Source organism: Pygoscelis adeliae, unplaced genomic scaffold (assembly GCF_000699105.1).
Source record: "Pygoscelis adeliae isolate BGI_AS28 unplaced genomic scaffold, ASM69910v1 Scaffold19, whole genome shotgun sequence".
NCBI classification, from domain to species: domain Eukaryota; kingdom Metazoa; phylum Chordata; class Aves; order Sphenisciformes; family Spheniscidae; genus Pygoscelis; species Pygoscelis adeliae.
Genome location: NW_008825533.1, coordinates 209,261 through 232,680, shown reverse-complemented (window position 1 = coordinate 232,680; position 23,420 = coordinate 209,261). Strand labels below are relative to the sequence as shown.

General features: G+C 37.7%; 1 protein-coding gene across 1 annotated transcript in view; it reads right to left on the bottom strand.

Moving 5' to 3' along the window:
• The window catches only part of MSH3 (mutS homolog 3), a 123,298-nt gene that overhangs the window by 61,442 nt on the left and 38,436 nt on the right, over nucleotides 1-23,420 (bottom strand). Inside the window, exons 9-12 of the mRNA XM_009331783.1 lie at nucleotides 18,789-18,901; nucleotides 17,234-17,348; nucleotides 11,058-11,142; nucleotides 10,356-10,465 (exon numbers count right to left, since the gene is read on the bottom strand). Of these exons, the coding sequence (XP_009330058.1) occupies nucleotides 10,356-10,465; nucleotides 11,058-11,142; nucleotides 17,234-17,348; nucleotides 18,789-18,901 (423 nt within the window). The remainder of the gene's footprint in view (nucleotides 1-10,355; nucleotides 10,466-11,057; nucleotides 11,143-17,233; nucleotides 17,349-18,788; nucleotides 18,902-23,420) is intronic.

Here is a 23,420-nt window from a genome sequence, read left to right as displayed (position 1 = left end):
AAACCATCCCCTCATTTGTCACAAATGACACATATTCATTCCCAGAGCAGCCTTGCTGTACAACGCCAGGATTTGCAGTGCCCCACCTGCCACCATCTACCTGGAGTGCAGGTAGATGCACTCCTCCATAGCCACTGTATGAATTGGGGATGGACTCTCCGCTGTCTTAACTCTGGGCACCCTGGGAACTCACTCTGTTATCTCTGAACTGGACAGCAGAGACTCTGATCACGCCACAGGACGCAAAATATTCCACTATCCTAAAAGACTGCTTTTTCCCAGCCCTGAGGAAAACAGAAATGTCAGAATTTGTAGGCTCTGCTTAGCAGTCCTCTTGCAGGTCACAAGAATACCTTCTTCTTCCCCACTACCATTCCACTCCTCCAGCAATGCCAAATGCGTAAAATTAAACATTTCTCCCATTCCTCTGGGCAGCCAGACAACCTGCAAACAACAGCAGCAGACCGCAGATACCCTCAGTGCAACCGCTCAGACCTATAGTAGCTGTTTTCAGCAGAGAACACATCCAAGCTTTAAATCCGATCCTTAAGAGCCACAATCACGTATCTGGTGTAGACTGGCAGGGTTACTAAAAGTTATGCAACCAAATAACCAAAGAGCAAGCTGTTGGCATCCATGCAGCATATTCAAGACAGCAGAGGTTTAAGCTCTGTACATCAATTAGTGAGGCGCTCTAAACTACAGCTGGATAATGGAAAGGAAATTGAGAAGTGTTAATATCAGTGACAAAGTAATAAAATACCCTGAGTACGCAGCTTTGAAGCTAGCGGTTACACTGAAATTCTGAAAGGTCAGTATCATCAGCCACAATTACATTTTCATGGAGAATTATTAAATTCGCTGTACTTGAGACCCTGGAACAGTGCTCTGCATGAAGGAGTACTGAACTGTTAAATTATAAACACATGTACCTTAAAGAAGAAAATAATCTGTATTTTTATTATAAAAAGCATGTGTAAGCAGCAGAATTCTGTTCCAGAACACTGTCACTTAATTTAAACAGCATGATTATATCTATGTGGCCAATCGAAAACACACAGTAATATGTAAAATAGATGCAGATATTCAAAAAAATCCTCCCTTCAAAGCTTAATCTGCACTTTAATCATCCTCACATATGGCTATGTTACTGTAGCTCCAGTAATCTAAGCGTCCATACAGTTTTTCTGCTTTAATCCCACAAATAAGAAAGGGTCAGGAAAACGGCATCCAGTATCAAACGACCCATTTTTTCCACCTGTAAACAAAACATACTGGGATTCCTATTTCAAAAGCCAGAAAGTACAGTGAAGAACTATATAAAACTACATGTATACAAGGTGGGAAGGACAGGGAAGAGAAATGATAAAAACAGCCAGATGATTAATTTCAAAGTATGCTTTTAAACTTTAAATATTTATACTCAACTAAAACATTTTGTTGAGCTCAAATATATTATACTGATCAGTTGTTAAACCACCTCAAAATAAATTTGTTCTGCGCTGTACATTCAGCCCATTTGATGTACAGTTTGGAGTTTCTAATATCTGCATGATCTGGAAAAAAACTGCACCACTAGAAAATTTGAATCTAACATTATACAAAGAAACTCAACAGCTTATGCTAAGAAACTGTGTCACATTTCATAAACTGGCTACTCTTTCATTCTCTATTTAGGTGCAATATTAGCCTGTTCTTTCCCATCTGTATAAATCGTGTCAGCAATCTGAGCTCTATCCAATTTTCCAAACAATCTTCTGTGAAATAATGTAACATAAGTCAGTTGACTAAAGCAATACGCTTACTTCTGCGTACTCTCCATCTAAGAATAGCATCATTAATACAATACAAAAATCATTTTGCAATGTATTTAAACATAACAAAATCTAACTGCAGAATTTTTTATTCTAGTCATTTAAAAGAACTACTTGAAATTAAATCATGAGATACTCCCCTGTATTATTCTGCTGCTAGATATGTGAACAATACAGAAAATTAGCAAATACAAAAATATTTGAATCCTGAACTAAAAATTATTTTGACAAAGCAAAGGCTGCAGATATGAATGCAGTGCACTGAATTAACATCTGAACATCTTAACAATCTAAATAGCATTGCTGGTTGCTAGTATGCTAACAGATCTGCTGATCTCGTACAGTGAAGCAAATCTAACATTTTTAGATGTGATAATATGTCATTACATTTAAAGCAGAGTGAAATTGATAATGTAACTGCTATATAAGAACTGCAGAAAATTTTCAGTCATATAAGGTTTTATTTTTATACAAGATAAATAAATACAAATTTATCAGAAATCTCTCAACTTATGATAAATGCACGAAGTATGAGTTCATTCGTGATGGTAAGGACATAAGTCAAGTACAGTGAATGTATAAAATTGAAATTAATTTTATTAAATCTGTTTAGAGACCACAGCAATATGTAAAATTACCAGTCACAAGAACTCAACACCTGATAAAATATAATGAAGAGTATGAAACAACAAACGTTGCTTTCCATGATCTGTATTATCTAGATCAAAGCCTAGCAGCCTCCTGCCTAAATACAGCATTTCAAAGAAAGAAAATGTATTACTAAACATTGGGAAAATGCAAGGTACACACGGGTATCAATTGTGCTTGAGGAAGTCCCTGAACTGCAAATTGCTGGAAGCTGGGAGAGTGCTCTGGGGAGGTAACATTACCCAGTTGCCCTGTTCTCACACTCTCCTCTGATACTGGCTGCTTTCAAACACAGGACAAGGGGAAGGCTATTCTGACTTCTGTTCCTTTATATTTTGTCTCGCTTATACATTTCTTCTTGACCTTCCTTCAGAACACAGTTTACAAACAAAGACTTTACATGAGTTGATCAAGTTAAAGGCCATGTTAGGTAGTACAGAGTGTTTTCTGCTTTAGACCACTCTCTTTCATAACAAGCAATTAATGCCATCAAAACCCAAAGCCGTGGTAGAATTGATACTATGCAATCAATAAACTGTACATGTCTTTTTAAAGAACAAGCAAACAAAAAAAATCAGTCTATCGCTGGCTTTTTTCTTAAGTGGCTAAGTTAGAATCCGGCTAACTTTATGGGATAAATCTTGAATTGTTAAACTGTGCTGTGAGCGCTGTAATTTTATGCATTAGCAACAATGAAAAAGTGCAAACAAGGGTAATTATATCATAATTATTACTACAGTGAAATTTAAATTGAAACCTAAAAAAATTTAACATCCTTCTGGATCTGTTCACTTGTTTTTCTGTATGCGGGAGAAACAGTAATTTACTCTCAAAACTTCTAATGTCTCATACCCCTCCAGAGAGGTCCAACGTTCCCTTAACTAAACATGCAGCCATGAGAAGACAATATTCCTGAATGGATCTCAAATACTTAACAGCAATATATAAGTTCTATAAACTTTGTCTTCACATCTGCTAAAAGAATGTATAAAATATGCAAATGGTAATCAAACACTTTTGTTTATTTTCACACACAATGTATTTCAGCTATTTGTGCCAAAAAAGGGAACCGTTAGCTACTTTAGCCAACATGAAAGAATGCCTGATTAGTACATTTATAAGGAGTTAGACACAGCGTTCAATGGTACCAAAACACAGCTAGCAAAAATGAATGAATACATGTGATGATGCTGCAATCTTTTTCTGTACTACAACAATTTTGAGATCTCAGGCATATGCTGTAACCTGCATTTGTGCATTTTATATTGGCACTGGTGCTATAAAATCTTTATTCTTGGGAGGAAAATTTAGCCTGTGAAATTCTGCTGCAGGATGGATGGATTTTATTCCTAAATCACTGCTGCAAAAGAAGATTCTAATCCAGCTCTGGATGATGATGGTATCAAATGGAAATCAGTTTAACTCTGAATTAAGATGGGTTTGTTTAAAGACCTTTAGGTAGTTTGTTTTACTGCACAGATCTCTTAATTATGGGAACAAGGACAAAGTCAAACTTGAAAGACTTTAGGACTGTACTTTGTGTACAGAAGTATAAATAAAACAGCATTCAATACGTTCAAAGTGAGAGGATTTAGAACAAGCTATTTTTATACTAGGAAAGACATGTCATTGCCAACATCACTATAAAGGCACCCTCTTCTTCCCAGTTCTACAGTACATTTCCTCCAAGTAAAAGTCACGTTGCATTAGTAATACCAATTTACACTCTTCCTCTTCTTTAATGGTAGATAAGGAACTGTCTGTAGTTCTGAATTTGCTAAAGTTACAGCCATTCTATGCTTTTGCAGGCAAAGTATATTCAGACTAATAGAAATTATTAATACTATCCTACAAGGCTTCAATTCAGCCTCAATAAAAGCATCATCTCATTCAGAACTGGAAGAAAAGGGGCACAACAAAGGCTACTAGAATCACAGGAAAAAATGGAAATCCTATTTTTGAGGGGTGATTAAAAATTTGGTTTGTCTAGCCTGCAAAGCAAAAGTTAAAGTGTTTTTGGTAACTCTCTAAATACATACAATTTTTCTCCTTCCTTGGGATTTAAACATCAGCTTTAACTAGAAAAAGATCAAATGAGTATAAATTCACTACAAATAAATGCAGGCAAGAAACTACACAGAGTTCAAACCATTGAAGTCCCGTATTCGCTTCTGGCAAACTGTGTGTCTTGGAGACAGGAACATGAACTACACCACAGTAAAGCTGAAATACATCTACAGGTTGGGGTGAATCTGGGGCCAAAAAGGTGAGCTCATCCTAATGGGGCTTTAAGTGTTTGGTTTGCTGATACCCCCTGCGGCACCCAGAAAGAGGTTTCGTTGCCATGTATTTGATCTGGTCTGGAATACTTTTTAACTAATTAATTACATGCTTCTGGACTCCTATTAATGGCCTGGAGGAATTCAGAGACTTCTCTGTCCCCAGCCTTTTACCACCACCCCGGCACCAGAGATACCAGCAGGGTGCTGGACACAGCAGTTCACTGTGAGCACTGAGAAAACACTGAGCCTTGTGCTGGCTACACCTTGCCACCGGCTCAGCGTCCACACAGAACGCAGAGAGAGGGACACTGGGCCTCCAGGTGAGGTGGGCATTGCCCACTGTTATCTCACAAGTTCTCTGTTATGGCAGAGGCCCAAAACATTGATGAAACCTTTGATCACCACTCCCTTCCTGCGGCACACTATGTTATGTTAGAGGCTTTTAGTTTTTTGTTCCACATTTACTCCAGTACATTAAGTATACTTCTGTGGCTTGCAGTACACCAGAACAGACACATGTATCCCCAAAACATAGATGTGAAGTTGTGTGTGTGGGCGAGAGGGTTGGGTTTTTTTCCCCTATTTCAACACAAGCTGACAAGGACAAAGCCTATTCACCCCAAAGCCCTGAGCAGGCTTTCTGTGCTGGAAGTTGCATGACTTCTGAACCCTATGTTTAGGGCATTCTGCTCTCCATAATCTTATCATTAACCTCATTACATTAGCTTCTGCACATCATACATAACATATTAAAAAACTAAGACAGTCAACAGAATATTAAAGAAATACAATTTAGGTACTTGTGGATCACTCAGTCTGTTTAAGTTACTTCAAACCACAAACACCCTCAAAAAACGGTAGATACTACCCCAAAGAGAGAGAGAGCATTGTGCAAACTAATTTGTTCACATCACACACACAACAAACATTTTATCACTTCCAGTTCTCCACCCCCTACACCTAAGCTTTTAAAATTTTGCACTAGATACTTTTCTAACTCATTAACTAAGCACTTTTGCAACAAAGGCAAACACCAGCATTTTCCAGGTTATCTTCCACTTAGATAGCAAAATCTCTACCTTCTCCCTGGCTACAGTACTAGAAATGACACTTCATGATGTCCACCCACTGATATTTAAAACATATTCTACCTCTCCAGGAATAGACTAGGGAGAAAAAAAAAAACCAATCTCTCTTATGCAATGCTTTCTATATATATGGGCCACAAAGCTCTCTGCACAGGAATGGAATTGTACACATATTCCTCTACAGCAGCTATAAATTGCTCGGTATGATACATCCATCATTTATCTCAAGTTCTACTTTAAGCACCTAGTCACGGCTTTATTTGCTTTACAGCCTCATGTAATATGGAAATAATAAACCTCCATATAATTGCGCTACTCATCCACTTTTTTCAGTTTTGAAATCTTTGCTCAATTCCAGCCAACCTTGACAAGGTCTATGAAGACGTTTGTTTGATCTCAAGGAAACAAATTTCCTACAAATTGCGCAAGAATCAACAGCTGAGCAAGGCACAGACACAGATTAATACTCAATGAGGAAAAGGATGCAAGATTTGTTCCACAGTTGTCTGTTCTGTTTGGACTCTGGACTGGGCAAGCAGCATTGCTATAGCCTGGAGCTGGTCATAACACTTAGGGAATAGGAAGAAGGGAGATGCAAAGATGAGGGTGGGAAGGAGTGAGTAACCATGGATATAACAGGAGGAAAAGACATAGTTTGCAGAGATGAGGCTTCAGATTGTCCACGTGCAGGGCAACAACTTCCTTGAACTATCTTTTATACCACCACCACAGAACAACATATCCATAATACACAACAACAAAACAAGATGCAAACCAGATCCAGGTTTGCTTAACCAGGCCTATGTTAAGCTTATCTTCCTCCTCTTCCTGTAGCTATTCAAAAAGCAATGACTGTTTCACATCAACTTCAGAGGTTCTGAGATTAATTTTGCACTAGGAAAGAAGTTATTTGTAAACATTGCACACATACAAAGACACAAAGATCACATTGTGTTACAACACTGTATCCTGAGACCCGCCTTAGCCCTTTTGCTCTTAAGTATGATAACACACAGTTCCATTGCCTCCATTGCCTGACAGGGAAACAGCACGTTTCATTCAGTCAAAAATGTTCCAATAAAGTCAGGTTTCTACTTCCTTTTCTTTCCACTTCCCTTACAAGTTAGGTGAGAAAGGCACTTGATGGAACTTACATTTTAGAGGCAAGAAAGGCAAGATAGGCAAGGCAAGATAACACTTCTGTAATCCACAAAGATATAACTCCTACAAAAAACAATGACTTTCCCGATTCCTCTTAAAAAGCTCAGTCATCGATGACTCATACAAGTCTTATCATCTTCATATACAGAGGTGAGTAAGTGAGGACATTACACCTTCTTTGGTTAAGCCTTTTTTTTTTTTCTTCAAAATTGCACATGCCTAATGCTTAAAACCTTTTCTTGTTAGTCTCTAAATGTGTTACATCACTGATGATCTAATGGATATCTTCAAGCTTGCCCAAATGAGGTGTCTGTACACATTCTACCTTTATTCAACCTACTGTATCATTTCTCCCCTGGAAATTTAGTCATCATCCCAAGCAATTTTCAACTATAAGGCATAAAGCAGTAATTACACCCTCTCACTTTTTGATAGGGAAATGCACCTACCCACTGACTGGAAAAGATGCAGTACAGAAATCTTACTTCCTCTGAAAACGTCACTCCAGGAGGCACAGGTGAATTACAATTACAGAATGTTCTCTAAGTGCATTTGTGTGCATTACTGGAAACAATACTGCTGAATGTCTGATGCACTAAGTACGTGAAATTACAACTTACAGTCAGAAAGGGAGAAATACACAGAAACAAAATAGCTTTTTTAGCTTCCACTGAGGAGTACTGTCATCTCCAACCATAGAACCTCCTTCCATACTGAGAAAGAAGGCTGAAAGAGTGAAGTATCAGTCTCTAGAAGTAGCAAAGAGCAGAGGAGAAAGAGAAGAAACCAGAACTGCAAACTTGTGAAGCTGGTTCTGCACTGAGACAAGGGAGAATTTAAACTAAACTTGCTGGTTAAGAAGGAAGGCCTGAAGTCCCCAGGCAAGCAGTTTTCTATCCTCTGTGTCCGGATAAGAAGTCTGTCTATTTTACTGTTGAATGGTATTTCACCCGCTGCATCACATATGTGATCATTTGGGAGAAAATTGGTTAGAGGCACTCCTTTTCAGGTTCCCATCCTCAGTGCTGCCACCACACCAGACCAGAGCCTGTGCTGTGGCTCCCCCCACTGACAACTTTACAAACAATTCCCAAAAGGTCATAAGGTGCCTCAAGGGCAGGAAAAGAAATAAACTAATTTATTTCAATTTATTCCTGTAAAGTGGCCCAGAAATTCTATCTATATGCTTTTTAAGGTGAACACCAGGCACATAACCAACTTCCATAGACTCTAATACTATTCAGGTCAGTTACATCAAAAGCCTGATCAAAAGAAGAAGAATTTAAAAAAAAAAAAAAAAAAAAAAAGCCATACTGAAATCAACTTATTAAATCCCTGCCAGAAACTGCAGTGTGCAAGTCTAACCAGTATGGCTCCTACAAATGAAAAAGGTCTCTAATGTTCTAAATTAACAAAATAGGAGGGAAAAAATAGTTACGTGCTTTTCTTACACTACTGAGAAAAGATCCTTACAGAAAGGCTAATAAGAAAATTAAGCAGCTATGCTTCAGAAGTATAGTGCTTTAACATATTAAAAATTGGTAAAGGAAAGAAAAAATGCTTCTGTAGAAACATTTGTAAATTACCAACAACAGCAAGACGCTAAAACATTGCTTAAAACTGTTAAATTACTTAAAATTATTAAAAATTAATAAAAATTTACAAGAGTAAAACAGAGAAAAATTACTTTAGATAACCAAACCAAAAGGATTTTTTGTATGCTATAGCTGAAGTGAACAAAGTGCAACTGAGTAAACTCTACATTGACAATGCTCACAGAATGCACATTCGAAAGAATAAATCCAAAAACTTAAAATGTAGGCAACAAACATTCCATGGACTCAATACTCTTATTTACTACATATTCAAGTATAACACTCCAATAAAGCTTGCAAAGACAAATCAGGAAAGATGGGAGTCCATTTCAAGACGGAGACAAGTAAAAACAAGCATGATAGTACTAAAAATAAAGCATTTCTAAAGCATTAATAAAAAAAGCATAGCTCAAAATACAAGAGTGACCAAACAATCATCACATTTCAGAACTAATAAAAAGAAATACTTTCATATGCAATACATTGTATACAGGGATTACAGAAACATCCACAGCTACTTTAGAACAAATTAAATACATTGAGAATGCAAATACTTGTGAAGCAAGAAAGACATCAAACATTAATTGGCAAGTTTAGGAATGAAACATCTTCCAATAGCAGGTAATCTATCTATTAGGCTCTGCAGAGGGACCTGGACAGGCTGGATGGATGGGCCGAGGCCAACTGTATGAGATTCAACACGGCCAAGGGCCAGGTCCTGCACTTCAGCCACAACAACCCCATGCAGCGCTACAGGCTTGGGGAAGAGTGGCTGGAAAGCTGCCTGGCGGAAAAGGACCTGGGGGTGCTGGTCGACAGCCGGCTGAACATGAGCCGGCAGTGTGCCCAGGTGGCCAAGAAGGCCAATGGCATCCTGGCCTGTATCAGAAATAGTGTGGCCAGCAGGAGCAGGGAAGTGATCGTGCCCCCCTACTCGGCACTGGTGAGGCCGCACCGCAAATACTGTGTTCAGTTTTGGGCCCCTCACTACAAGAAGGACGTTGAGGTGCTGGAGTGTGTCCAGAGAAGGGCAACGGAGCTGGTGAAGGGTCTGGAGAACAAGCCTTATGAGGAGCAGCTGAGGGAACTGGGGTTGTTTAGCCTGGAGAAAAGGAGGCTGAGGAGAGACTTTATCGCACTCTACAACTCCCTGAAAGGAGGTTGTAGCGAGGTGGGGGTCGGGCTCTTCTCCCAAGTAACAAGCGATAGGATGAGAGAAAATGGCCTCAAGTTGCGCCAGGGGAGGTTTAGATTGGATGTGAGGAAAAATTTATTTACTGAAAGAGTGGTTAAACATTGGAACAGGCTGCCCAGGGAAGGGGTTGAGTCACCATCCCTGGAAGTACTTAAAAGACGTGTAGATGAGGCGCTTGGGGACATGGTTTAGTGGGCATGGTGGTGTTGGGTTGACAGTTGGACTCGATCTTAGAGGTCTCTTCCAACCTTAATGATTCTATGAGGATTATCATAGAATCATCCATTGTCTGAAAAAGGATACTGAATTAGAATGGTACCCAATCTGATTTCTGCATAGGAATTTCTAACTTGCTCCAAACCTACTACTCTGAACTACTTAGATGTTCTGTGCCCAAACAGAGCAGTTTAACTCTTTCGAACCTGTATATAACGTCCACATTTTCTATCATACAGTTTCCTGTGTAAACTCTACTACGGATCTCAGGTCTTCAGGAAAAATAAATACATTGGGCATGCTCAACAACATAATTTTGAAATACAAATTTAGCCCAAGATAAAGAACTATCTCACCTGGACTTCATGAGGGGCTGGGTTACCCATTTCTTCAATCTCCGACGTCCAAAGGAAGTTCTAGTATGATCCAAGACCCAGAGTAGGCTTCCTTTTGTTTTCATATCAGTCTAAAATAATAAAAATAGCATAATGATTTTTAACATCAATCAATTATGTAGTTAAAGGATCTTCACCACACTACTTAAACATTCTGTTTAGGCTTTAAGATATGGGAACTGCATGTTCATTTACTGATCTTGTTCACCAACAATGCCTTACATAAAGTACCTCCAACAGTCATAAGATACTTAAGTATGTTTTTCCTTTAGCCAGAAAATCTTTTTAGAAAATGACCAGAATAAATTAAACAAGTTAAATTAAGTCTGTGCATAAAGGTCTGTGCAGTAGCACAAAAGAAAAAACAAACTCTACTGCAGTCCTATCACTTGACTGCAGTTGCTCAAGAACTCAAACTTTAGGAAAGTTCTTTGCTAGTCAAAGGGCAGTAAGGTTCCTAACTCATATTAAAAGCCAGCACAGATTAACTTTGATTTATGCCTCTGAAAACTTAATCCTCCTTCAGTTTGATCCCATTTAAAATATTTTAAACCTTCTGGGTGAGATTTGCAAACTAACTTAACTAACTTCATTGGGAACAGTATGTCAAGCAGCTGTGTAAATCTCAGTATTTATTAAAAAACAACATTAATTTGTCCTTACCTGATTCTGTAAAATTTCAAGATTTTTCATTGTTGTCCCATTAATTGTCATGTATTCAGTTTCACTTGACAACCGTTTGAAATTGCTGGGGAGAGGAATTTCATATGATATGTTTTAAATTCAGGCACAGACATAGCAGTGAAACACTAAGTTTCTCACATTAGAGAATTCATTAGTTATGCAAAAAAAAAAATCAAGAAATTAAAATCTATTCAAATAAATAAAAGAACTGAACACTAATAACTTCTTTTAATTTACTGCTTGGGAAAACCAGGTTTATGACTCGCTTCCCAGCTTCCTACAATGACTCTAACAAAGCTCAGAATAAAATCCAGCTCTGTTACCTAATCCTGATCCACTAAATGGTTAAGGAAGTAACCCTTCTTCAGTCCATGATGAAACTGAAAAAGTATGTGCTTTTGTTAGTGTTGTTATGATCACCGTAGGATTAGGGACAGGGATAGGACTAAGAATTAATACTTCAAGAGTGGAACAGATTTTTAAAACAACTCATCATCAAAACAGCATATCAAAATATATATTCTTATTTTTTACTACTACTACAAATTTAAACAGGCTGTTAGTGCAATTATTTAAGAAAATAAAAATACCGTATATTTAAACTATTTTATTTTTAATATGAAATAACCATGACCAAAATTACTTGACTTTTTGACACTCCCTAAAAGAACAGGATGAGACCAACCCAAAGGTTGTGTTGGTTCAGAAGCAACGTTAATAAAATAGTTGTATTAGATGTAATTATATTAGATATGAAAATTATTTCAGTCTCAGACATACACATGTGGTAGTCAGGACCGTGAAGTGCAAGATCCTTACTAAATGCTTCTGATAAATCCAGTCATGATTGTCTAGGTTAATCTTACTGCTGACTGCCCTTTGCACAAAATCTAGGGCAGTCTTCATTGTCTTAGACTAAACAGAATGACTTGCTGAGTAGGATTTAAAATGGCTTTCTTGACTTTCCACAAATTTTTTTTTTAGTGCATTCCATTTTAAACTCTCTGGGGGAGCTCTCATGCTCCAACTTTTCTGTTAGGCACACACAGCTGCATTATTGCTATATTAAAAACAAAAACAGCACTAAAACTTTCAGAAACATGAAAAATTCAGAGACTAATGTTATATATTTATGTTGTATGCAGGTGTTTGGCCCTGCTAGCAAATTTTTTCCTAAATAATGGCTCAAATTAGAACTATTTTCCACAGAATTAAAAAAAAAAAAAGTAGATTCATCTAAGTGCCATCAAGAAGTTCAGTGATAGTTTGGAAGTACTCAGACCTGTACCCGTAGTCATAATGATTCTGCTCTAGTGTGTTATCCCAGCAACCAACAAAGCTGACCAGCAAAACAAAACCTTGGAGGCAAAAGCAGCAGCACTTTCCAAATTACACAATATTATAAGCAACAAAACAATACTTCCTTTTATTATCTTCAGTCACAACTGCTGATGCTGGCAAAACTTAAATAGGAATGATTTCTGCTTGGCTCCCAATCCTTATGATCAACAACAAATCCTACCCACTCTTCCAAAAGCACCTCTTCTGCATTTAGGACTTATGTAAACTGCAGTTCCCCATTTGCTGCATTTCGATTTGCCACTACTCAAGCCTGTGACCTCTTAAGCCCAGCTGGGTAAGAACCATACCTTTCCATCTCTTCCCAGAAGCGAAAAGGATGCTTTTGGCTGTTTCTATCAACCCTCAATCACCCATATGTGAGTTTCAAGACTGTGGATTTACTGGTTCTAGTGTTTCCCCACTTCACTTGGCTTCAGAGCACTCAACACAGTGGGTATTCTGTTCACAGCAAGCTTGCTCTCCAGTGGTATGTAAAAACAACTAACTCTGCTCCACTGCAGAGTATGTTTACTATTCTTTCAGAATCAGATACACTAAAGTTGTTCTCACAGCATAATTTATGTGTGGTTTATATTATTCAGGTGTTTGCTTTATCTGAGTTACGCCACCCTGCTATTAACCCTGGTAACTGAGAGCTTATAGTATATGAATAATAGCCAAGATCAACTGCCGTATATGCCCAACCAACAATTCCAGATGTCACAGCACAGAACATGTTTTGCTTCCACCCCCTCATCTTCCCTCAGCTTGGGATAAGAACTTGATAAAAATGTGAACAAAGACAGGCTCTTTGTAGGGAATTTAGGGACCAAATGGCTTAAGAAGGTTGTAAACAAATATTAAGTCAGTGCTGGTTTTGCAGCAAGGGTGTCAACACATTCCTTGTGAGAAATTCTAATGTGCTGCTATCAGACACCTCCTGCATCAGTAAAAATGACCCTTCAAAATCACTTCAACTGGATCACAATGCAATAATTCCTTCTGTAGATGACAGTGTGACCTGAGTTTCAAAGAACAGACTTGCAACTGTCTCAAGTACTTAAACAGCACAAAACACAAGTGATGGAAATAGCTGGCAATTCCACTACTGAGGAGCAAAGCAAGGTAGGATCGTGCCATCTGGGCCAAGAAAAACGAAGAGAGGAAACAAAAAGAAACACAAGCTTCTAGTAAGATTTAGGAAACTTCTGAGGAATATTCATGAGAAAGAGATTCCTACTCATAAAATGACTTTTCAGAGTAGAACCACACTTGATGGTGAGTATTAAAGGATTACTATGATTGCTTTAGGACACTAAACTACATCCTCAGAGTTTGAGTCTTATGTGTTACCTGTGAAATTGGATCTTCTTGGTCATTCTGCCTCCTGAGAAGCTTGCAGTGAAGGGCAGTTTTTATGCTTTATTCATTATTCTCTCCACAGGAGATATATATAATTTCGCACTCAGTAACCCAGCCTAAGTGAATGCATGTTATTCAAATCAGTAGTTTTCAACTACTTTAATTTTGCAAATCTGTAAAAACTTTCCAGCAAAGCTGCAAGGCACTGTATTGAAAGCCTACTAAGAAGCAGATTTTCTGTGCTCAATTACCTCTTACAGACCTCTAGAGTCCATGTCTTTGAGATTTCTAAGGGTGAATAAACCACAGAACAAAGCTACGTATTTAGACAAGAGTTGCAGGAATCCCTATTCAGCTTTAAGGAGTAAAAACTAGTCTCTCCATTTCTCAGAAGCATTAGCTTTCTTTAGGTATGAAAGACATTTATCACAGCCTAAGTAGTGAAGGACTTCAAGCTCAGACTATGTTTTGCATTTAATTAACCAGTTTTAAATTCATTAGTGAATATTACCACAGGGCTAGAACTTCTGATCTGGATCCCTGATGTGATACAAGTGCAGAAACTTCTGGCTAAACCAGTAACAAAATAAAACACACACATGCACACAAAACAAAACTGAGAAATACAAAACAAAGAACTAGATACATTTCCCAGCAACTGCTATGCAAATGATGATTTTTCAAGCAAAACTGGGTACTCAACTGTATTTTAAAACCTGTCCTAGATGTGTATCAACTTCCTGCCAAAAGCCAATAAAGGTCTCTCAGTATGTAAAGGTATTAGAACACATTGATTAAAAAAAGCTTGTCTCATTCGTTGTTAAATCTATTTTTACTTGCTACTAGAGCTCTAATGCAGTCTAGCCATATCCCAGAGTTCTGCTATGGCAGAAATCTTTTTTTCTTTTTAAGATTTTGCTTTATTTAAGATCTTAAAAGTGGATTTAAAAGCTTCATCTAAATATTAAAACTTGTTTCGCCCCCAGTAATAAGGATCCCTCATCACTTATGTGATGTTTCATGACTCTTACTATTAAATTGAGCTGGAATTTTGTTCAGCTGGGAGAAGAGTGTTTATCCAAAGAAGGTACAGAGGTGCAAGGATTTTTTTTGTCATTTTTCCTATCAAATAGGTCTTTTTCATCCAGATCTGTGTCACATTAATAAACTGAAAACTATCTCACAACTCCGACTTCATGCTCACTGACTCATCAGTATATGCTCACTGACCTGAATTCTCCTAGGAATTTTAAGTTACTTGACAATGCAATGGAAGTATTTCTCTTCTATTTCCTGCAGAATCACAGAAGATCCATAAGCCTGACACCCTTGGCTTAAAAGGCCTTCCCTTTTCAGTATCTTGATAGTATTTTGCTGGCATTAGGAAAATATTGAAGTTGAGTTTGCCTCAGTATTTGGCTCACTATTTCAATATATGTGACACGTTAAAAACAGCAGGTAGAATTCAGTTTCAGGTAGTCAAAATAGTAAAGGCTTTAGAAATAAATACAGTAGAATCCAAGCTCCTCAGCACAGGAACAAAGTTATCTCAAATAATGTATTTTATTTCTTCAGAGCGTATCACCAAGATATCAAATAGTTCATTGCCTTTCCACTCAGATGCTCATACATTCACCTAAAGTCCATTACAGCAACCTTCAGCAGGCAAATGTCAACTCTAAGATTTAGTGCTTTTCCTTCCCAGTCTGTAATTATACTTGATTTTAAGATGCAGCTATTACAAATGTGACTGACTGCTGCTAGATAAGCCTTCACATAATCATGTTTCTCCTTTGCTACTGAATTACTTCTACAAAAAAGATGGATTTTGTATTTCCCCCATTTGAAAGAACATTCACCTTATGTGTGATTGCACATAAGGCACTGTGACAATAGTGATCTACAAGTGTGACCACGGAATGGCATTTCCTTGGAGTTCACTTTCTTCTTCAGAAACTCTCACAAGATTTCTCCAAAAAGCCAACCAAAGAGGATGAGCAGGAACACCACAGTGCTGGAACATCACAGATCAGAGCGCTCCTTGATGGATGAGGCAGGGGAGATGGCTTAGAAGATGCCACAGGAATTCTTTTTGTTAACATTTTAATAGTACTTGGAGAGGGAAAGGGCAACTTAAGGAAGAAAATCCATTCCAAAATCCAGAGAACCCAGGTATATATAATTTCCAAATATTTAGTAGATACCTGAGAAATGTTTAAAGCTGACATCTGCAGTCAATTTTTTAAATGCAGCTGCATTTTTAAAAAAACTGGTAATATAGGAAGCCCTCCAAAATAAGGCTTGAAACGTTAAAAATCTCATACAACATGTGAATAATCTACAACTGACATGACATATTTCTAAGTTTCCAGTTTGCAGCCAGACTTAGTTTGTTAAATCCTGCCTACTTACAGGACAGAGGAATACTGAGACAACCAAGAGAGTATTTTGCACAGGATCCATGACAGATAAAGCTGTTTTATTAAAGCATTTAATAAGCTCAATGATATTTGCAACCCTAAGCCAGATAGGATAGCAATCTTTTATACTTGTGCAAGACAGGATAAAAAGATCCTTGAGTGGCAGGGGTCTTTCCATTTTCATTTGATTCCACCTGCATAATCCTGTTACAAATTTTGAGTACTCATCTGAGCATATCTAATAAACCTGTGTTGGGACTACTTAAGGGAAGACAAGATTTTTTCCATGTCTGTGTGTTTTTGTAGTCACTTTGCACAAATGGTGATGGTCTATCAACTGCTTGCATGATTGTTCCCCTACTCCTAGTTACCACTGAGCCAACTGATGGGATTTTTCAGAAAGCCAGGATGTGTTGAATGTCTGTTTTCTTTGTAATTGATAACTAGATTCACCAACTCAAATACACCTGCTGAGTACTGTCAAAACATTACAACACACTAGCATTTATACCTGCTTCCAGAGCTATAGAAAGAGAAAATTATTTACACACCTCTGGCAAAATAAAACATCATCTGCAAAGCTAAATTACAGCATTATTTTTCTTTTTTTAAAAAGCTGCCCAAAAAGCCCCAAATTTTGTTCACAAAGTAAAACTGAGGTTGAGATATGATGGCTAATATTGATTAACAAACTTCAAAATTTCCCCCCTAGTATCTACCAGTTTTTGCACGTTGTTTGTTTTCAGTAACACTTGGCAGCAGTTCATGTTCATTTACATTACTAATAGTAATGTCTAGACAAACATGCTTCATAAATATTTTCATGAAACACCACTTAAAAAAAGAAATCACTTGATTCTTTCAGTTCTGATTAGGAGCTTAAATGCAAGGTATAATTTTTACAAAGACTATGTTTATCACTCTAGCAGGTGCATTCATTACATTGAAGGGAAGTTGTCTGCTAAAACTTACAAGATAATACTGGTACGTGTATTGGTGCTTTGAATTGGAAGTTTATATAAGGCAACTTACCTTGGATTGTAAAGCATCCTTTCCAAATTAAATTCTTTGAGGTATGCAATTACTGCTGCCAGAGCACAAACAACAGGCTTATCCAAGCTTAGTATTACAGACAGTTTTTGAGGACCTAAAAAAAAAAAAAAATTTTTTTGTTAACTTGCTGTTTAATACTTAGATATGTTAGAAAAAGCATGATTTATTTTTCAATTTAATCAAATAGAAATCTGTAATATAGGTACAGTGTTCTATGATATCTATAAATCAACATAAAGGGAGGTTTCTAAAATAACATTTATGGTTCCAAAGAATATAGAACAGTACAATAATGTAAACACATTATGAAACATAAAACATTTGACTCCACAGGTTTTTCTTCATAAAAATGACCAACTGTTGGCATAAGAAATTTCTAAATATACAAACTAAGAACTGAATTCTGAAATCTCCATTACTGTAGGCAACACCTGTGCAAGTCAAAAGGAATGAACAGGCCTTGGCACATGTGCTGATGATTTATCTGCCTCGGCCAATCTGCAGAATATGGTTCCATCTTTGAGACAGCTATTCGTATTTGACAGTGTTTCTAAACAGTGCTCTACTGCAGTCCCTGTTCCAGCTGCAATAATAGGAAAATTCACTCCATGATGTCTCAACATAAAATGGTATTTTTTAAAACCCTATTTAGTTATGTTTCCTCAGAGATGTTTTTTAAAGCTGTTGTTCTGTTCTTAGAGTTCTAGCGTTCTTAACACACACAAGAACTTGAAGACACATTTCAGATGTTGAATAATTTTCCTCAGTTGCTATATATGTGTGAATTTAAATCTGTCTAAACACACGTCTTCAAGCTAGGAAAAAAAAAGGAGATGCTAGCCCTGTATTCATTTCTATTTAAATAATGTTCACTTTCAAGGTTCACCTCTTCCAAGCTCAAAAAAGATCCCGATGTGCAGAAAATTAAGCAAAGGTGGCACACTGGCCAGCATGGATGAACAAGATGCTCTGGATTAATTCAAACATTAAAAAGGAGGAGTATGAGAGGTGGAAGCAGGGACAGGTGACCCAGGAAGAATATAGAGACATTGGTCAAGCTTGCAGGTATGGGGTTAGGAAAACCAGAGCCCACCTGGAGTTGAGACTGGCAAGGTACATGAAGGAAAACAAGGGCTTCTACAAGTACATCAGCAGCAAAAGTAAGACAACGGAAAACGTGGGCCCACTGCTGAATGGGGCAGCATATCTGGTGACAAAGGACATGGAAGAGGCTGAGGAACTCAGTGTCTTCTTTGTCTTAGTCTTTACTGGTAAGATTTGCCTTGAGGAATCCGAGGTCTCTCAGACCAGTGGGAAATTCTGGAGCAATAAGATTTCTCCTTAACAGAGGAGGATCAAGTTAGGGAACACTTAAACAAATTGGACATCGACAAATCCGTGAGACCTGATGGGATGCACCCACAGGTATTCCTTATCTGTGTAAAAGCTAACAGGATGCATGCTTCAAAGACAATCTGAATGACAGATCTGTAATATCAGGCACTTCTTTTGCATAAAAATCTGAATGACATACCTGTAGTATCAGGCACTTCTTTTGCGTAAAAATCAGAAATCAGCTGGAAAGCATGGCTGTATTCAAAATGGAGTTTTTCCATCCTTTCTATCCTAATTCTGTCATCCCGTAACCTGTAAAGAAAAAAAAAATTGACTTTCAGTATTTATGCTCCCTTCATGAAGAACACTTAAGTAGGTTACAAAGGTGTACTTTCTCTTGTCTCTTCTTTGTTAAGAATTGAATGGGTAAAGAATGAAGAGATGAGCTACTTGGGTGGGTTGAGAACACCTCTAGGAGTGTGGTGCGGTTTTTTTAAACCTTTCTTCTTTCCATTATAAAAGTGCAAACAAATAAAACCCAAACAGCAACAGCAAGCAAGCCCAAAAGAGACTTCAAGAGGTTGTCTAGCATACTTGCAAGGTAGAGGTAAATGTATTTTCATCAATCACAACAAGTGTTTGCCTTACCTGTTCTTAAAGACCTATGATGATTAAACAATAAAGCAATTCTCCTATGCTATCTATTACCATATTTCATCATCCTTTATCTTTAAAGGCTTTGTTCTGTGCTGTACAGCTTGTTGCAACATTAGCCTATTGCATCTTTTCCTATATGCAGCTGAAATAAAGTATTCCTGTCCTTTATTTCATAACTATTTGAAGACTTTTCTCCTCCTTGTGCTAAAGGACTTGATTTCTTTCAGTCTTGTTGCAGTCCATGTTGTCAAGGATGTTATTAATGATAACCCAGCCCTCCCAACATGCCAGCAGTTCCTCCCAGTTTAACAGTGCCAGCAAACGTAGCAAACCTACTCTGTTCTACCATTAAGCCAAATGAGATCTCTTCCATGAATCCTTCCCTACTGTCAGCAAGTAATTGAGAACTACAGCAGTACAGGATTTCAGCCAGTTTTGCAACCCATGAGAAATTAATCTGGCCTGTTTCCTGTGACTCCTGCTTCCACAGCCCGCTTATGTAAAAAACAGTGGCAAAAACCTTTGTTCATCACGATGCGCACGAGATCAAAGTTGCTCAGTACCTGGGCTTCAGTGTCAAGCAGTACACTTGAGATGCCAAAATCTGACTCAGAGAAGAGTATGTGTGGGGCGTTTACAAGATACAACCTTCCTACACTGGTTGCTTTTCCTAACTGCTCACTGAAAATTAAAATTGGATGCCGCATTATCAATTCAATTTGTACACCTGTTAATACAGTATTAAACAGATGTGCTGGTTAAAAAACAAAACAAAAATCACACACACTCCCCCTGCAACCTTTGAGCATAATTACACAGCTACAGAATGAGCACCGAAGAAACGGCCAGTAAAAAGCTGCCAGTAAAAGACACATATAAAACCTACTTTGCCTCAGAGTATCCAGTCTCATACTACCATGGGACATGAATAAACCAAATACTTCTAGCATATTGGAATTACGCCAATGAGAGCAATTGTGTAGGTATTATAGGAAGGAAATTAATCAATACCCTTTTTGCAGGGCTTTTCAACTTAACAGGAAAAAACAAACAGACAGGTTTTCTGCATTACATTGTACATATTCCCATCCAAAAGGATCAAGATGTCTCTGAGGCTCAACTCTTAAAAATGAGAGTTATTTTCCTATAATACGTGTCAAACTAACTATGTCTTAGAGGTCTGGCTTTTCTCAGCACATCCTAGATGATCCCATGCTTACTTCGAGTGCCTTAGTTTCAACTGACTGATCCAATTAAGTTTTCAGTCTTTAAACCCTCTGTGATTCCCCTCTGCCCCAAACCTACTCAGAATGAGCAAATATTTTTAAAGCAAATGGATTTCTGTAAAAGACAATTAGTCTGTGTTCCTCAACCTCCGACAGCAATCAGCTATTTTCTTCCTTGCCTTTTTCACTTGCTCCAACCTTCACTAATAATCTGCTCTAACGCATCCATCCACTTTGCTAAATTAGTATGTATACTCACTACAGCCTTTTGCAAGAGTACCACTTCAGCATTAAACTTTTTAAAACGTGTTGTACGGTATCTGGAGGTTAGCAGAGTACAAGCCTTTGAATCAGTCCTGCAAGACAGCAGGGCTTTTCTGTTGACCATGTATGAGTAAGGACTTAGAAAAATCTTTTTAAAACCAGATTTTATTTTTCATTTCTACTTCTTATGTTTTCATAATACTGCCTTCAGAAAAGCAAGGCTTAGCAAGGTCTGCAGAGCTAATTTTTAGAACCAAAGTCAAAACAGGAGGCTTTGGGGGTTAATTCATTGGATGATACGTGCTACACCTGCTTGTTTTTAAAGTAACAGTTAAAAATTAATTGTTGTCATTTTCTTTAATGCATTTGTGATTTTCTTTCATTTCATAACCAAATTTATCCAACTCCTTATCACAAACTTCAGCAAATGATAGTTACAATCAATATAACTTGAGTCACTTCTTATAGTAGTACTTTTGTTCATCAACTATATTGATAGGAAATAGTTCAAATTAGGATTAGGCAATTCAGTGATTTGTAAAGATCTTCACATATTTTATATTCTAGATATGGCATCATCAAACAAATATCTGGCACTGTCTATCTGAAAGTATGCACCTGATATTCTAGATAAAGTAAAAAACCTGGAAGGTTATAGATATCTATTCTACATACAGAAAAATCTGAATTTTTATCAAGATGTATGAAAACAAAATTTACCGTAGAAGGTTTTCATGTCTGTCCTTTGCTTAGCCAGATGATCACCCGTAGGCCATTTTTCTGATCATAGCCAGAATGATATGTTGATGCTTATGTTGATGTTTTATCTCTCCAGCTACCAATGCCTATTTAAATCAGAAGTCAATTTGCCATCAACTTTCGTAAACATCATTCTTGTCAGAACATCTACAATGAACTGCTGTGCAACTCATCCAGTATTTTACCAATATCCTTTCCAGTACTGCTGAAAACAAGCAATCCTCACAGTCTCATGACACTGACAGGGTTAGTCAATGATGAAACTGAACTTTTCAAGGCTTTTTTACTTTCCTCGCAGAAGTTCTTCTGCTACCACCCTTAACTGGATATTGAGCAAACAGAGATGTTTCAGGGTTTCAAACTGTCAACTGATGGTACAAATGAACATATAGTGCCCCTTATTAAAATTCCCTGCTCTCTAAACGCACTGGGATTTGATGCAGAACTGTCCTTCCTCACAAGTTGAGTTATGGAAGCTGCTTGAAGAGATGATCATGAGCCATAGTTAAGAATACGAAATCAATGTGCCCATAATGCTGGAGCGAGTCCAGAGAAGGGCAACGAAGCTGGTGAGGGGTCTGGAGAACAAGTCGTATGAGGAGTGGCTGAGGGAACTGGGGCTGTTTAGCTTGGAGAAAAGGAGGCTGAGGGGAGACCTTATGACGCTCTACAACTACCTGAAAGGAGGTTGTAGTGAGGTAGGGGTCAGTCTCTTCTCCCAGGTGACAAGCGATAGGATGAGAGGAAACAGCCTCAAGTTGCGCCAGGGGAGGTTTAGACTGGATATTAGGATAATAGGAAATTAGGATATTAGGAAAAATTTCTTCCCCGAAAGGGTTGTCAAGCATTGGAACAGGCTGCCCAGGGAAGTGGTTGAGTCACCATCCCTGGAAGTATTTAAAAGACGTGTAGATGTGGTGCTTAGGGACATGGTTTAGTGGTGGACTTGGCAGTGTTGGGTTAACGGTTGGACTTGATGATCTTAAAGGTCTTTTCCAACCTAAATGATTCTATGATTGTATAAATAGATGCATAAAGGATGGGATCCTAAAATACACACATTTACACAGACACACACACACTTCTGGGTATATAATGTAATACATTAAGTCCATTCCAACCTATATTGTTCTATGATTCTGTTACTACAGGGACTAATTTATCTGTCACCCTACTGGGAAAACGAAAAAGGATCAACATTGCTGGGTTTTATCCCTCTATTTATCTGACAGTTCAGTGCATCCACCTAAAGATTCATTGCTTACTAAGTGCTGCAAGAAAAATATTTAAGAGACATCACTAAATTAGGGGGGAAAAAAATCTCTTAAGAAAAAGACTAAAAAAATGCTAGAATCTAGAAGAATGTAAAACAACATAAATAAAACTAATTTACAGAAACTGACTCAAGATATTTAAAAAAATAAAATCTTTTATTGTAGGAATGAGCTTGCATATAAGCACAAGAGCTCACTGCAGTGCGCTGAATAAAACAGCGGTCACTTTATTACTGCTCTACAATTCACAGTTAAACATGCATAAAGACTTCCTGAAAAACAAACACATCCAAACTAAGTTTTCTTAAAGCTTGGGAAGCCTTCCTAAGGAAACCAAGTAGCTCCAGAATTTTACCTTCCAACTACTGTCCTGCCCTGCTCATTCTGCTTTAGGATTATTCAAATGCAGGGGTGCAGGCACCAATACTTTACTGTGCATCCATATATCACAACACAAGTTCATAAACAATACAGAATTTGGGAAGGGAGATCTCTGCTCCTAAAATTTAGTAAGAAGTTTTTGTTTCTGATGCTAAGCACAGATTTATAAAGCACAAATAACTGTTACTTCATTTTTCCTATATGCTTTATTCAAACTGCTATTTTCTCTGCACTTCTCACAGTGCACTCTGCTAGGATGACCAGTCTGTC